The sequence below is a fragment of the Rhea pennata genome, chromosome Z, assembly GCF_028389875.1.
Source record: "Rhea pennata isolate bPtePen1 chromosome Z, bPtePen1.pri, whole genome shotgun sequence".
NCBI lineage: Eukaryota > Metazoa > Chordata > Aves > Rheiformes > Rheidae > Rhea > Rhea pennata.
The window spans coordinates 66,218,367-66,235,169 of NC_084702.1; the positions used below are offsets into that span (position 1 = coordinate 66,218,367).

At 37.5% G+C, this 16,803-nt stretch overlaps 1 protein-coding gene across 6 annotated transcripts in view; it reads right to left on the reverse strand.

The window, feature by feature from the left end:
* Positions 1-3,944: 3,944 nt before the first annotated feature.
* GHR (growth hormone receptor) overlaps positions 3,945-16,803 on the reverse strand; it is a 130,799-nt gene continuing 117,940 nt past the window's right edge. For all 6 annotated transcript variants that reach the window (XM_062600019.1, XM_062600014.1, XM_062600015.1 and 3 more), the window contains 4 exons: positions 11,936-12,107; positions 9,661-9,751; positions 7,034-7,103; positions 3,945-6,775 (listed from right to left, as the gene is read on the reverse strand). In XM_062600019.1, the coding sequence (XP_062456003.1) occupies positions 5,804-6,775; positions 7,034-7,103; positions 9,661-9,751; positions 11,936-12,107 (1,305 nt within the window). In that variant the 3' untranslated portion in view covers positions 3,945-5,803. The remainder of the gene's footprint in view (positions 6,776-7,033; positions 7,104-9,660; positions 9,752-11,935; positions 12,108-16,803) is intronic.

Below are 16,803 nucleotides of genomic sequence, written 5' to 3' on the forward strand. Positions count from 1 at the left end.
AAATACAAATTAAAAAATGTAAAATAATATTCTGTTTCTTTTTTTTTTTAATAGTAAAATTAACAGAATATTATTTTACATTTTTTGATGTAAATCTTACTGATGAGAGGAATCAGTTTCCTGGCATACATAAGACTCAGATGTCTCTTAGGAAACACATTTATTTCTTTCCACGTAAGTGCAAAAGCAGACTAAGGACAGTAGTGGAAGCATGAGTTATTTCTGCTCCGGTAGTGTCTGTGACTACAGACAGCTCTACAGAGAGCTGACAGCGCTTCAACTTTATTTTTACTCCTGCTCGTTGAGGACAAGGCTCTTACTCCTTCCCATCTGTAAGACAGGAGTTTACCTATGTTCTCTCGCAATTTGCAACATGACATGGAAGGATCCTATGCCTCTCTGACAAATTTCAGGAGGCCAATGCATCATTAGTCTGCTAAATTTCATATATGAGACGAAAGAAGCTCACATTATACGAAAAGAATGTTAAAGCTTGTGGGAAAATATTTAAACCTGTCAAACATTTATGTCAATTTATTGGATGTGTTGATTTAAATAGATGCGTCTGCTTTTCATTACAACTGGCTACAGTTGTCATCTACACACCACTCCTACAGCTCCACCTACAACTAATTACCCTGTGCATGGCTGACTCCTTTTGGCAGCTGCCCCATTTTGCCTGGTTCTCTGACACCACTGTTACTGTCTTCCTCCTCTTCTGTCTCTTTGTAGTGTTGCCTACTCCCTCTACTGGCACTGATTAGTGAAGGTGAGGAAATACCAGAGTGCTTAAGTAATATACAAATCATAGAAATGGACTTAGGCTACATCTTTTGTTTGGCCTAAGGGCATGCGTTCTATGGCAGTTAAAGTGTTGGCTGTGTATATAATTAATAAAGATTAGTCAGAAAGCAAAATCTGTGGAATAAAATTAGATTTAAGCAGAGGGAGTTCCAACAGAGAAATATATCTAGTGGTATCTCTTCAAAGTCAGTCAGCTATAAACTCTGATTAAGTCCTTATCAATTTCATTCTCTTGGTGAATTAGGATATTCTTCTGAATTAGAACTAACAAATATCTAATGTAATCCTCCCTGGCTAACACGCTGTAGGCGACCCTGCTCAAGCAGGGAGGTTGAACTAGATGATCTCTAGAGGTTCCTTCCAACCTTACTGATTCTATGATTAACCTCTTTGTCTTCCCATTCTCCCAAACAAAGTTTGCCCTGCTTCTTTAATAAATATTCTAAACTTTTTTCCTCTCTTTTCTTGGCAAGTAAAGCAATCTATCACCTTGGGTCAGGCACACTCTTTTTTGTGTAGTAATAGCCCCGAGTTACCATGTCTCAGTGCTGGCAAAAAAGGTCATCTGTGGGTACACTTCATACAGCTCTCAGTTTTGCTTTGAACTAGAGCATCATTTCCATTTCTTAAGACTTGCTGATACATAGAAATCTGTGTATAGTAAGGTCTGAATGGCAGTAGAGTGCTCCCAGCTTGGATTGCCATCTTAATAAACTTGAAGCATTTTTAAAAATGGTGCAAGACTACAGAACACCTCCCATTCTCTTTAATACTCTTCCTAGTTTGAAAAAACAGAGCATGTCTTTGACAATGTTAATTTTCATTCATAAAAACTGGACAGCTCTCATGGGCTGCTGATCGCTCCTTTTGCGTCTTGGAAATGCATATTGAGCTATTGTGCACTGTTGTATTTTCAATCAAAATACTCCTCGCTAATAGTATCCCTCTGCGATGTTTGTGTCTTTTCTCCTTCAATAGTTTATCTAGTGATTAAACTTAGCAAATAAAAAATTTAGCTGGCATTTTGCCATGTTATGATTAGAAGTATTTTTAAAAGAATTAATTCTATCACTTTTTCTTTGAATTGTATGTATGGCTAACATCATTGAAACAATATATAGCATTATTTCTCTATATGAGTAAGAGAGGAGATGATAAATTACTGGCCCAAAGGCTCTTTCTATAGACATCAGATATATTTTTCTCCACCACAAAGAGAAGTTGAAAATAAATAAGCATGTTGCTTTGCAACAGTGTAGTACAAGCTTTTCTCTCTCTGACAAACATACGCTGAAATAGTATGTAGTTGTATTCAGTAGAAAAATAGTGAATTGCCAGAATAAGAAAAAAGAAATGGTCAGAGACAACTGCAAGTCTGACGCTCAGACCCCTATATGTGAACAGTGCCCACAGACTGCAATTGCCAGGCATGGGATTACTTGAGCTATGTTACTGCCATAGGGGGCCCAGGTTGGCTTTCCACAATCCGTTAAAGCTGACCTAGGTAATAGGATAGCTACCACCAAGAGTTCTTTACACTACCTTCCTGCAAGCCCACACCTACTTTAAAAGTTGTATATTCCTCCTGCCTCTTCCACAGAGCTGCATGCAGGCTGTTTTGGCTAAAAAGATATTTTTGGGAAGACCCTCTAGTTCCTCCCCTTTCTCTTGTCCATGTGGTCCCGTCTCTCTTCCCTGCTTCTCATCGGGGACTTTAACGAATCACTTGAATTCATTAATCAGCAGAAAAAGGCTTCTGATAGTTTGCTCCCATAATTATTTCAGGTTTTAGAGAGTTGGATCAGCTCACAGAGAAGTCTGGAGAGCACAAGAACTTGCACAGTTAAACAAGGGGAGCAGGAGTTCCCCCCCATGGCAGTGGTGAGTCACTGTGTTCATTCTTTGCCATCTCTTACCTTCCTTCAGTCCACCTACGAATCCTCACATTCCCACCGAAGCACAAGCATTTTTAGAGCCTTACGAAAGGCATAAGCCACTTGAAACTTAATTCTTCACATGGCAAGAGTAAGCAGTGTATTTACTCATCACGTTAGTTCATTTGCACTGAGTTCTAAAGATAAAGTTGTTTTTACACAGAGCATAAGCAATGAGAAAAAATGCCAGTCACTCCCTCTGGCCTAGCTTGTCCACAGGGGTCAGTTAAGGTGAAATTAAGCTCAATATTAAGACACCTTAATTAACACATTTTGGTGTCTGAACGTGAGCAAGATGTCCAAGCTCCCATTACAGTCTGAAGAGTCAAGAACACCAGTCAGCCCATCTAAAACAGACACCTGTATTTGGTCCGCGAAATAGCTCTTTAGACTCCACTAACTATAATGGTAACTTAGACCTGCCTGACACAAAGACATTTACGTTCCTGGTGCTGCATCCTTCCGCGAGGGACTGAGTTGCCAAAACATGGGCTCTGCCATAATTTAGCCTGACAGGTAAGACAGAATCTACAAGAGACCTATTCCGAACCAGCTGCTGGAAGCCAGATTGCATACCCTAAATGACACTGGATTTCTATCTGTAGGCAACTGAATCATAGCCTGATTCCCTTGAGAGGGAAGGGTTTACTCTTATCTGATTGGATTCTTTCAACAGCTCCCTTCATTTCAGTCAACAGGGAAGATGGGCAGTAATGAAATACTGAGCTACATGCTGACAGACATAGAAGATAAAACAGCTTTCATAGAGACAGACTTTTCAGAGTTCATATACTGCTAGGACAGATTCCTTTTAACTATTGCTGTAAGTGACTGATGAGATTTGTCAGAATATCTCATTTGTGGATTCAGCTATAGGTGCAAATCTTGAACTAGTACAGCTTACTTATTTGCAACCACAGGTTGTTCCCACAAAAGGTGAACTGGGCAGCTAAATCAGTAACACATGTCTTGGGCAGTTCTGCGTACAACGTGTCCTATCTCCGTCTGTAAATTTAGGTCTGTGCTTCTATTTTTAGCTATATACATATCAATCAGTGAAAACATGGATCCCAGTTGGCCTTGCTTCTGTATAAAGCAAGCTGCAATCTACTCTATTCAATGAGAAATACTTGATTTCTCCTGATAAAATCTCTACACTCTATAAAATTTAATTATCTGCAATAAAACACATTGTGTCGGGACAGATCAAAGACAATACATTTATTAAACTTTGAGAAAAAACAAACAAAACACTGACATAAGGAAAGTTAAATAGAAACTGAAAGACACAAATCTTCTGACCGGCGCATAATGGCTTGTGTGACCAGTAAAGTACCAAAATGACATTCTGAGTTTGATTGAGGTATTTATCTATTTTTGGCAATAGAAACAGAGTAAGAAACTTCTTCCAAACACACACATAGGCATTAATTGTATTAGTGTCTATCTTCTATGAAATTTTATATGAAACTAAATAACACAGCTGTTAGAAAAATATAGCAGCAAATTAGCAGAATATCTAATGCACATTTACCATAAAGTCTGTGCTAAACCTAAAAATCCCTCCCAATAGTTGGGCCCCATCCTGTAGCCCTTGGTCACAAAGAGCATCAGTGAATTCAGTGGGAGATATCATGAGCAACAGCTGCATTCGCTGCACTTCATAAACTTCTATTCAGGTAACAGAAAGGAAATGAACATCCCTATTTGTTTTCTAAGTAGTACTTCTGCTACGATGGACCTGTGGCCTGCTAAGTTAACTTCTGAAGCCATAACAGTTGATCGCAAAGCTTGTAAAGTTCCTAATGTACTTAGGAACAAAAAGCTTCCCCACTGAGTTTTGTTTTTCTCTCCTTTCCTTCTGAAAGCCTGCCTAACGCAGTCAGAGGAGATGCTGTTAGGCTGCAAAAGGGAGAAACACTTTTCAGCAATACTATATTCACTTCCCTTGTTCCACTGAAGTCATTTAATCCCAATATAGCTTCAAAAATGAACTGCTGGCCAAATCCTGAAGTCCTTATTTTATTTGTTTAATCAATGCTTTATGTGGCACAAACTAATGACTGTAGCGATAGCTTTGGTTGTAAGAGGGCTTCAGAACTTGGTCAAATGTGAAAAGATTATGCTGCTAAATCACTAGAGCTTATTCACATGTGTTTCAAAATTGTTCAATGAAAGTGTAGTTCTACACTGTTAAATATTGTGGTCAACAAAAACTTGCTTATAAAAAGTGTATTATTAGTATTAACGAGGATCTGATGAAGCAGAAAATATCATTTGCCCAAATATTCTGTATATTTTAAAGTTTTCTACAAAACTTTAAATTTAATGTATATTTCTATATTAGTTACTGTAAGAAAGTAATAGGATCAGTTACTGTAAGTTCCTATAATATTTCAAAATTTCTCTATAGGGTTCTTTGGAGGTATAAAATGGCTCTGTAAAAAAATCTATTCTTTTTTCCTTTTTGCTGCAAACAAAATTTTTATAAAACAGAAAATACTTTCTAAGATTGCAGCAATTGCATTGCTTAGATGGGTCATCATAATTCAACTACAGTGTGTAGTGTAATATAAAACATTTATGCTTTTATGACTAAAATATTAAAATATATTTTATTAATTTATATAAATCAAAATAAATGTGTTCTTTATTCAAACTACTTTTGTTTTTTCACCTATATGTTCAGTTCCCAATTACTGATATAAAGATCTCTGCCAACAGCATTTTTATTAAATTCTTAGACTTTAAACCACTTGATTTTTAGCTTTATCAAAAAGCATGATTTACTGTACATTAAACATAGTAATTTCAATGCTTAGTATCACAAAAATCAACACCCACAATAACAAGACAGTCACTGCTTGTAAAACAGTCTCAAGACAAATTCATAGATAATATTTACAGAACACAATAGGAATACTTTGATGAATATTTTATGTTTCAACATTTCAGATAAAATTATAACAACCACAAGAAACTTTTAAACTTCATTTTGGTTTCAGCATACAAGCCCAAGCTGACTCTCTGCTGTGAAATACTGCATACACCTAGTCAAAGAAGAGCTATGGCATGATTTTGTTCAGTTGGTCTGTGCTCACATAGCCACAAGACATGTTAAATTCTTTGTCTGGCACAGGCAGCGCAGTTGCATTGAGCACAAGCCCTTGTGGAGAGTGAACTATATGAATAGAAGTATAGTCTGGGACAGGCATCTCCGAACTCGGAGCCTCTGTTGCCGCCCCTCCAAGATTGACACCAGTAGTGGTAAGGCTCTCTGTGGTGAAGTAAGCGTCCTCATTACAGCTTTGCTCCTGAACGGGTGGATCATCCTCTTCGCGCGAAGTCACAGCAATACATTTTTTCACGTCTGCCTCACAGAAGTAGGCACTGTCCGTGGTGAAGTTTTGTTCTGTGCAGCCTTCACACTCTGCTCTCCCCACCTTGGATTTCTGCCCAGGTGAGAGTACAACACTGCCTGCTGGAGTAATATCACTCACTTGCGCATAAAAGTCAGTATTTGTCATAGAATTCTGGTTACTTAGCTGGGTATGGACTGATGGACTGGCTGATTCAATGCTGTCAGCAAAAGGTGGCCACGACTCGTTATTTTCACACTGAATTTTAGCATTTTTAGTATTAGGCTCTTGGGTGTCTATGTCTAGGATTAGACTAGGAAGTGACTCATTATCTTTCCTATCAAGGCACAAGAGATCCTCTTCTTTTTCAGTTATCTTTTTAAACTGATCAATATCAGAGATGGCATCACATGTGTCACTAGCACTGAAGTCTGTCTCTGGAATATCTGGTTCACAACAACTGGCCCGTCCAGAATCATCATCCTTCGCCCCCAGGCAGCTGTTTGATTTCAAATGATCGTCAGTTAAGAGCCTGTCGGTATCTGAACCTCTGTTCTTTTCATCAGGGTCTTCTATGTCCAACTCAATAAACTCAACCCACAAGTCGTCGTTGTATAGCTGTGTCTTGTAGCTGTCATGGCTGGCTAAGATGGAGTTCACTTCATCTAGCTTTCCTTTCTATAAAGCAAGAAAAAATTAATGTTATAAAGCAACAAGTAAAAATGTGCTTTTTAAGATGTTGACCTAAGGAGATATAACTGTAGCTGATGTAGTAATTGCAAGGTGTGTTCTTCTGTACTTAATGAAAACTAATTTTATGGCAACTCCTCTGATTTCATGATTTCTTTCTGCAAAACTGTTCTGCCTGGGAGAACAACTGTCACCTGGTACTACTACAATGATTCCCACTCAGAAGATTTTAGAACATAACATTACCTTTAGGAGATCGGGGTCAATCCCTTTAATCTTTGGAACTGGCACAGGAGGAAAAATCAGCATTTTTAACCTGGAAAAAAAAGAGAGATGTTTTTTAATTTGAAATTGTTCTTTTTGAGGAGTTCAGAAATAAGGGGTTTTTATTTTTTTCCATTGCATTTATACTTCAAAAGTGAAATGCTTAAGGATTCAATTTACAATAATGCTAAGGAGAAGGATTGTTTCCTTCTTTCATTCCAAATAAAAACCAAGCTTTTTGCAGTCTGCCTTGTTGAAATCACATACATTTATGCTGGACTCCATTCTGGACTCCAGTTTTTGATACCTAATGCTCTATAAAAGGAGAGTAAATTCCTAGAGTGCTGTCAATAGTTTTCCTTTTTACATAATTTGCAGAAGAACTTAATACAAGTCTCAGTGTTCAGAGTGACTTTCCCTCCCTTTTTTTTGGGGGGGGGGGGAGGGCGGGGAGGAGCAACGTAGTCTTGCAGAAGGCCAAGAAATACAAGTAAGGGAACAGAGAAGGAGGAGTTGGTGAAAAGCAGTGAATTACTTTAGTAGTAATGAACAAAACAATTGAAACACAACTGCAAACACACAGGCTAATGTTTTGCCATCTCTGTGATTCTTCTGTCTTCCCAGGTATTAATGTAACAAGTAAATTATAACAACAGCAGTCTGGGTTTTATCCTTGTAAAAAAAGAACTGGTCACTTTCTAATGCATGATTACTTACTACAGAAATAGGTATTATTCTAGTTGTTCATAAAGCAAGTAAATTTCAAATTATTTGAAGAGAAAAAAATCCAAATAGAATGATGATTTTCCATTAATAATACTTGGTCCTTTTGCAAATGAATGATCTGTACTTCCCAAAAGGAAAATCCAGCATTCTCTTTATACTTGCCTATTTCAGAAGGTGAGTAAACTATGCAAATATAACATCCAAATCCAAATATTAGTTTTGCTCTATTGTTAGTGACCTTGGTGAGGCCCAGGAAGGATCTAAGGAGTCTTAAAAAGTGCTAGAGAGATTTAGGCACCTTCTGCTTAACTATGGAAGGCCCAAATTCCCTAGATGCTTTGTTTTTTTGGCAGGCATTGCCCAGTAAGTTAGAATGACAGTCAGAAATCCTGTAACTTTCCACCTAATCCCTGGAGGGGCTGTGCTTGCTGTGCACTGGCCATGCTCTCAGAGCAGCTACAGGGCTGAGCACTGCCTCTAACAAAACAGCTGAAAATTTCTACCTCTTGCTGCTTGGAGAAATCATTCAGGAGGGAGAACTAGGCTCAGTTCCTTTCTTTTCCTCAGATAGTTCAAACCTGCATCTCAACTCTAAGAGAACGAGCTAACCCCTAAGAATAGAGCATCTGTCCTAGGGAGCCTCGTTTGGATCTTGTGAGGTCAGAGTTGAGAGAAATATGAATTGGTACCTGGTATCCTGCAGCTTCAGGAGGAAACTGAACTTTGGTATTTTGTGTTATGAGAAATCTATGCAGCCTTCTCCTCTACAGAAGTTCCCACTCCCACCACAAGGAAAGGGTAAGAGCTAACAGGTCCAAAGCCTTCCCAGATAAAGGGCCCTCAGTGGAGGAAAGCCTCTTCCAATAGTCATGAGTAGTATCTAATCTAAGATATCTGTGATCAGATATGCTTCAGCCTTAGGATCTTCTGTGACCAAGACCAAACCACTCCATGCTGACTTCAGTAAGCTCAAGGTCCTGTATGTGAGCTGCTCTCTCCCTATTCTGACACATCTAGATTTTCTCATGCATTGTAGAGTTTTGATGTTAGCGCCAGATCACAATACTACTACAGGGAGTGGCTGCCTGAAAGTTAAGCATTGCCAAAGCTTAGAGCTGCTTGCCTAAATTATTTTTTTAGAGGTAGCTCAAACTGCACCCGTTGCCCCATCTTATTTTCATTTCAATGATTTCCTGCCATGATGGTACGTGAAAAACACCTCAATGTTCATTTTCAGAGTGTATGTACAAGATCACTGACATGCATGGGGGACTGGCCATGATATTGCTCCATACTCTAGGACAGTACTGCCATGACATCCAAACTGAATTAATTCTGCCAAATCTGAACACACATTTTAGGCAACGAATTCACTTTGAAACCACTGTGTCATTTTTATAAATGACACAATCCCGAGCTTTGTTTTGTTTTAGTCATGTTATTTATAGGAACAGCAGTCTGTCCACAAACACCAAATATTGCCTTATGACTCAAGCTCTTTCCCTTGGCTCAGTGAAGAAATAGTCAGTGATCAGCTGAATAGTCTAAGAACAACAAATATATTGACATATGTTTGTATGAAATTTTTGAACAATAAGTGTAAAATAGTATTTACAAAATTTGAACAGACTAAAAACCCAACCCCATTCAAAGCCAAAGTAAATTAGCCAAATACTGTGCTCTGCAATCCAAAAGCAACAGGAGCTGTCGATAAGACTCCCAATGTTCAAGACCCAATGCTTATAAATGCCAGTATCCATGTAGCTTAAGAGGATGGGAAACAATCCCCAAAATAGTTTCTAGTCCCCCAAATTTAAAAAATCTGAAGCACTTCATTTTTTAAACTACAAGCAAAGAAAACCTGACAGATAAAAACTCCCTACCTTGGTTGCTTAGACAACAGGACTAAGATCACTGTTACAGCCAGCCCACATGCTCCACAGATGACAACTAAGAGCCAGGGAAACTCAATTTCTGAAACAACAGAACAAAAACTTATTAGCAGGAATCTGCATCTCTGTTGCACCTTTAATTTCAATTTTCTCTTCTGCTGCCCAAGGATTCCAAAGCCATAAAAACTGATAAGAGAATTTCTGGTTACTTAAAGGTGAAAATTTAATATTAGGCAGGAACAAAAATACTCTTTTAGTCTCAGTAGTTTCCATATTGCAATTGTGAGTCTTCTTAGACTCCTTAAAAAAACAGACCGAGCTTTTTCATATAAACAAAATCCTAGAAGAGACAACATAAGAAGCCAAAACAGTCATGAGAGGAACATTCTGCCTACTTGGAACACACTAGTAGTCGTGACAGCATATAGGGCTGCAGACCATGTTACTGCTGCTGTCTGCCAAAACCAAGTGAACACTATTTATAGAGTATAATTCTACTAATCATAGGCAAACCATCCCTCTTTCACAAACTAAACATGGTTGTGTCAAAAATTGTAACGTTACTCTTTCAATGGCACAATATTAATTACATTGTGAGCAGTGTCAAATGCAAAAAAATGTGATTTCTTTTCCTCTTTTTATTTACATTGCAGATCATTACAAGGAGACAACTTAGCTGATTGATAGAAGTGGTAGGATTAAAGAACAATGAAGATAAATTAAATGCTTTCTCTCTTAAATACTGGCAATTCCATCATACTCAAGCTGGCACTGTAGAAAAATGTAAAGTATAGAAACATTTCTTCTGGCTGTAGCCTTAGATTCTTCTCATTTGTTCCCAATGTTAAGTTTTCCGTACAAACTTCACTTATTTTTGTGGCCAAGAAATACTGGACAGGGAGCTTTAGAGTTCTATATATGAATATAAATATATAGTCTTTTGGAAAAAAGTAGTTTCCGGCAGTGGTTTTAGCCCTCTATTCACAGCTTAGATTATAGCTGGACATGTTTTGAAGCATGAGTATTTACAGTCTTATGTGGATAGACTGTGCCTATGTTAGACAGTTCCCTGTTTTGATAGAGGAGAAGCAGTAACTCCTTGTCACGTCAGCAAGAGCTGTGAGTATCTGGCTGTTTTGAAAAATTGGAAGATTACATTCAAATTTAAATGCTTAACTTTTAACATTGACAATTTCAAGTTTAATTCAATGTTCCTAAAGGTGAAGTATCAAACAAGCAAAAATAAATTTTGCCACACCATAGTATGGTGTCTCAATTTTCTTGTGTGGAATTTCCAACTTAGTCCCAATCAAGCAACTCAATACACGGAGGGGAAACCATCCATCAAATCAGATCACAGCTGCTATGTGAGACATGCAGATATCCAGGTTGTAGTGATTGAGTAAAATTGTACAAGCACGACAACTTAGATTTTCACAGTGTTTTCATTTTGTTTATATGAAAATTGTGACAATTCAGATTGATTTGGGATAATAAAAATAACGCCAAGTGTTCATATAAACTATGAATGAAAACTATTAATATAAAAAGTTAAAAATGGGAATCTAGCAAGATTTTGAAAGATAAGAGTTATGTCTGGTTTTATTTAACATCTCTACTATATTCTAGAAAACAAAGTGAAGTAGTGTGTTAAAAGAATTTGCTGAAGAGATCATATTTTGAAGAGTTAAGTTTAGTAGCTCAGACCTGAAAATGCTTTAGGATAAGGCACTACCCCATTGTTTTAATGGCGAAAAGGTAGTGCCCAGCAGTTGTTTCTTCTTCTATCTTATTTAATAGCACTTTAAAAGCAAGTACAAGCACAGAAGCAAGAATCAGGAAAACACTATCCTTGACAGTTTCAGGCAGATCAGGAATGCACACCACAGTTCTAGTAACAGACTTAGCCAGCTGTATGGAAGTGATAATTCTCTTCTTCACTTCTGGAGTGATCAGTTTACATAATAAAGTATGAGATTTAACTGTCTTTATTTTAGGCTCTATGGTGTGGGCAACAGCAGCTATTATTTCTGTTTCTTGAAACTATCCATATTTTTGCTCTCTGAAGAGCTCAGAGTTTTTCTGAGTTTACTTCTGAAACTGTATATGAAACTTGTACACTCAATCTCATCAAATAAGTTTCACGTAATAGGCTGAATTACCAATCTATTCAGGTATAAAATATAAAAGGAAAGGAGAAATTAAAAAAAGGGACAAAAACACGGCAATGCTTATTAAAACGTTTTGCTACATTTTGCTTATTTACCTTCAGCACAATGAACAAATTCAACGCCTGTTTGAGAAAAAGATACATAAAGGATTTCACTGAACTCCCCAAATGTTTCGGAAGTACGTTGTCTTGATCGAACTCTTATCTCATAATCTCTTCCCATCTTCAGAGAGTACAGTGGGACCATTGTTGAGAGCCTGGGTTCTAACTGTAAAGACAAAATGACTGTGATTTACTTGTTTGAGTTGTACTTGCAAATTTATACTGCTTCTTATTTCAAAAATAAGCATTGGGAGGCATTTTTGCTACTTGGAATCTTTAAGGGCACCACAAGAAGAGTTCAGAGAAAATTCACACCATTTACTTTGGACTTACTAGCCATCAGACTCTGCTGTGATTCAGGAGACCAAGGTGGAGAATCAAAGTTCCCTGTAAGTCCCATCAATAAAGTAAGGCAGCTGCCTCCAATTACATGCTCTAAGTAGGTGGTGTGAATATCTCCCAATGATCTTATCAAGTTGTAAATCTTTTTTGCTGTTACAACACACCATTATCAACTTCACAATGCCCAAAGCATTGTTAAAATAACATGAAAGAAACTACTGTAATCCCCACTACAGAATCTATCTTAAGAAGGAAAAAAATGATTTAAAGGCCTTCTAGCCAAATTTATTACATATAATACAGATCTGCTTTTTTTTTGGAAGACTGCATAGCTTTCAAAATCTGCAACTATATATAAATGGCATAATGCATAGAGCTGAGATCAGACTAGTTCTAAAGACTTCTATGTTTAAGTATCAACTGCAGCATACTTGGATATTGCTGCATACCAAACTATGTGGGAAGTTACACTGGAGATCTTAATATGTGAAATCTCTCCTTATGTTCCTCTTCTATGGAATATGTTTTCTCGCTCCAACAGACCAGCACGAGTATACAAAAAATAAGGAAAATGTGCAGAAAATACAAATACATCTGGCAGATATTATATTCTACTTTTATTTCAGAATCAAGGATAATACTGGCAAAAATGATCATGGGCTAGGAGTTAAAACGGCTGGAAAACAATAGCCATTGGGGATTTAAAAGAAGCTTCAACAATGCAATCCTACTATTACTGCACCTGCACAACCTACAACTTGAAACACATTCTGTTGGTAGCTATGATCTATGAAGTGCCTGTAATCTTTAGTATCTCTAGACTGAAGTGTTTTGAGTACTAATCAGTCAGATTTTGCAAGAGCCAGTGATCACAGATTCCTTTCCTCTGCCAGTGGTTTACAGCAAGACACTGGAGAAGCATTGCTTTGCGTCACGGAAGTTTTTATACTGTGAAGCCAATTCAGTTGGAAGGTGGCAGGGAGAGAATACGATCGGCACCAGCCCATTTTACTCATTTCAGGCTATGAAGTCACAAAGAAGTAGTACATTAAATTTTTACACTAGATGTTTTTACTGAGACAATTAAAGGAGATTCTTATTACAGGAATGCCAGGCCACATAAAATCGCATGTGCCCCAGATAATAGTGGCCAAAGCACTTGGAAATGGCAGTATATAGCCCAAAACGGAGACCTGAAAAACGTGAAGTATAATTACTGCAGCTGTGTAATTGAATTGACCTGAACTTGCCAGAGTTGCTGAAAACCAGATGATTGATTAGTAGGCAAGATATCTCTAGTTCATCAGTGGACTAACAAAAGTTTATGTAAGACACCTGGATGGTGCAAGATGTATAGATTGAAGAAGGTACAGCATGAACTAGAAGTATGTCATATGGATCAAATCAATTAAAAACTGTATGAGAGACACACAATAAAAGATAACCAATAAAAATGAATGACTGTGCACAGGAAACTCATTTAAAATACCTGAAAGGGAGCTTGGAATCAGACTGCTGGGCTGCTGGACCCTACTGCCTGTGGTTTAGTTAGTGCACGCTGTTACGCCTGTGACCACCATACCGTTCTGACTACGGAAACGTTTGACAAATCTGGTGTCACACTGAGCTGTGAAATTGCTCAGCTTGTGCAAGTCTGGCCCCTGTGAGAGGGTGGTGAAAACTGAGCAAGTGTTTATCAGCAGCAGGCCAGAGCCCCCGGGGTGCTGAGGGTGCCCACTGGGGCACCAGCACCCAAGGCAGAGTCTGGCCCAGGCACAGCAGCCAACACAGCAACCGAACCACTGGCTTTAACTGACCCCGGTGGAAAGAACAGTGAAAACTGGGAGAAGCACCGTGCCAGGGCACAGTTCAGAGTGCACAGGGCAGGCGCAGCACCAGCCGTACGGCACAGTACTCCATGGGGATGTCTATCTAATGCTGGTAGGGATATGAGACTGGCAGCCTCCAAGCACCGCCCTACCTCTCAGGAAGGCTGATCAGCTCAGTCACAGTGGTGTATGGATGTAGCTATGGACTTCAGCTCTAAAGACAGTACATCATGTGTCACTGCCCTAAGAATACTTCACTGCAAAATTGACCTTTTCCTGCAAAAATTCAACAAGGTATGATAGCCAGCAGTGAGTCCTCACTGGTCCATTCCTCTTCGCTGAGGACTGACTTGTGATCATCGGTGTCATCCCATGTCAGGTGGGATGTATTTGGGCCTGTATTTTTTTGTAAATAAATCAGAAGATCAACCCAATCTAAAATACGATAAGAACTAGAGGAAGATTAGACTCTCAAGATTCCCTATTTTGTATATATTTTTAGGCACCTCGTAGTTAGCCACTTCACTTCTAGATCACCACTCTTCACTGCTGTTCATGTAACATGCAAGTTTTCACACCTTATTAGAAGAACACAACAGCCTCACAGAGACTTTATAACTATTGCTACTCATAATTAGCAGACTTGCACTGAAATAAGAGGGGACAAACTTTTAGCCTTGTGAATGAAATGGGCAACATTTTAAGATAAGAGTAGAATTTTAAAAAGATACTCAACAAAGAGCTAGTAACAACAGCAAAAGCTTTTCAAAGAAAGAGTAAACTAGATTAAATTTGGATCTGTCTCATGAACAGCCACTAAACGAGGATGGAGATTTTATTGTTTTAGAAAGTTGCTCAGGAAATAATTTTGTAGCACTGTAGTACTGTAGTACTGTAGCAGTACTTTATTAATTAACTAATGTTTTATCCCTCTATCAATATGTAAGTTATCTACTTTCAATTATCAAATGGATTGAAGGAACAGGTATGATGTACATGAAAAACCAACAAAAGCACCTAAAATAAAATTACAAACAAGTCTGATTTCAAAGTACCATAAATTCATTTTTGTATCAGTTATATATAGAAAGCATTATGACATATTTAAGTAGCCAGAGATCATCCTTTGTGTACAAAAGTAGTAATTTAGTAATGGAAAATATAACTTTCCACTAGACATCCTTCCTTTACTTCTTCAACATTCATTTTAGAAGACATTTGCAGAAAGGAATGCAAAGAGTGAAATCATGGCTATATTGTTGCCATTAGAAGTTTTGCTATTGTCTTAGTCCAGACCAAAATTTTGTCCAGAAATTTCAGTTCTGTGTTCTAACTGATAATTTTGCATGGAATTACGCCATGCTGTGTAGGCTGAAAGGCACAATAATATACAGTACAGCCCTAATACATCATAACCTGTGATACTATATTCTTGAGGCAAGTACAGCATTCAGCAATTCCTTAATTCCTTTTCTGAAAGAAGAAAGAGTAAACTTCAAGTCTTTGCCCTCCTGAGAAGAACTATTCTCAAGGCATACTGCAATTACCAGTACGGGAACAAGCAAAGAGATTTATTAGGGTATTTATATGATTGATAGCTAAAGGCTTATAAAAAAAGCAAGACTGGGCATTTTTAAAGATGTATCTGTATTGCCACCTTCTTTTGCAAGTCTCATAGAAAAACCCTGCAGGCTTTTAGGTTGCTCTTAAGGAGTATGGATTTATTGCCTAAACTTAAACTATTAGTAGACTTTAAAACACAGAAGGTATACAGTAAATAAATACAGCCTAAATCAGTATAGAAAGAAATTCAGACAAGGAAAAAGTTAAGAAAAAGTTATACACATTCTAGCTCCTGCTTGACTATAGATTTACTAATAAGATATAAAATAAACAGAAAATGTTAGTATTGAAAAGGATCAGAGGTGAGAAGGGGTCGAAAGTCTACCACAGATGAAGGCCAACATATCAGCTTGACTATATATGTTTCAGTTGGTAAATTTGCCTTTTATAAATTAACACAAATTCTTAATGGTGTTAGCTGCTTTCCTTCTGTCAGTTAATTCAGTTCCTATTAATAAGATGATCAAAGGTGGGTTCTACTCTGAAAAGATGTTCTTACTTCATTGAACTGATGTTTAGGAAGAAATCCCCATATCCAAATATTCTGCAACACTCTGACACTTAGCCTATACATTCAGGTAAGCCAGGTATAATTTTTTCGTGATAATAGGAAAACTAACTTCATGAGAAGTTAGTGATCTTCAAAAGAAAACTTAAAGATTTGGAGTGTAAACATTTTATTTTTTTATGTCTTATCTTTATAGACACATTTCTCATATTGCTTTCTTGTATGAAACCTGTATGTCTTGTCTATGTTGCATGCTTGCATTTGCTTACTATATCAAAATTTAAATTATAGGTAATTAAAAAAAAAATCATTTGAAAGATTTGAAAGAATTCATAAATACCAGAATTTTACAGATACCCTGGAAAATCTGGACAGACATTGTGACATTTTCCAAGAATAAAATACCTATTCCAGCTATTAAAAATAGCATGCACTGTTTCAAATAGCTGTGATTTAGGAATCTAATAGAGAAATATTTTATCCTTGAAAAACTTGTATATATCTGACTATTACTATACTTTCTAATCTAACACAGGGATCTCAGGGTCTCTTATGTGTGC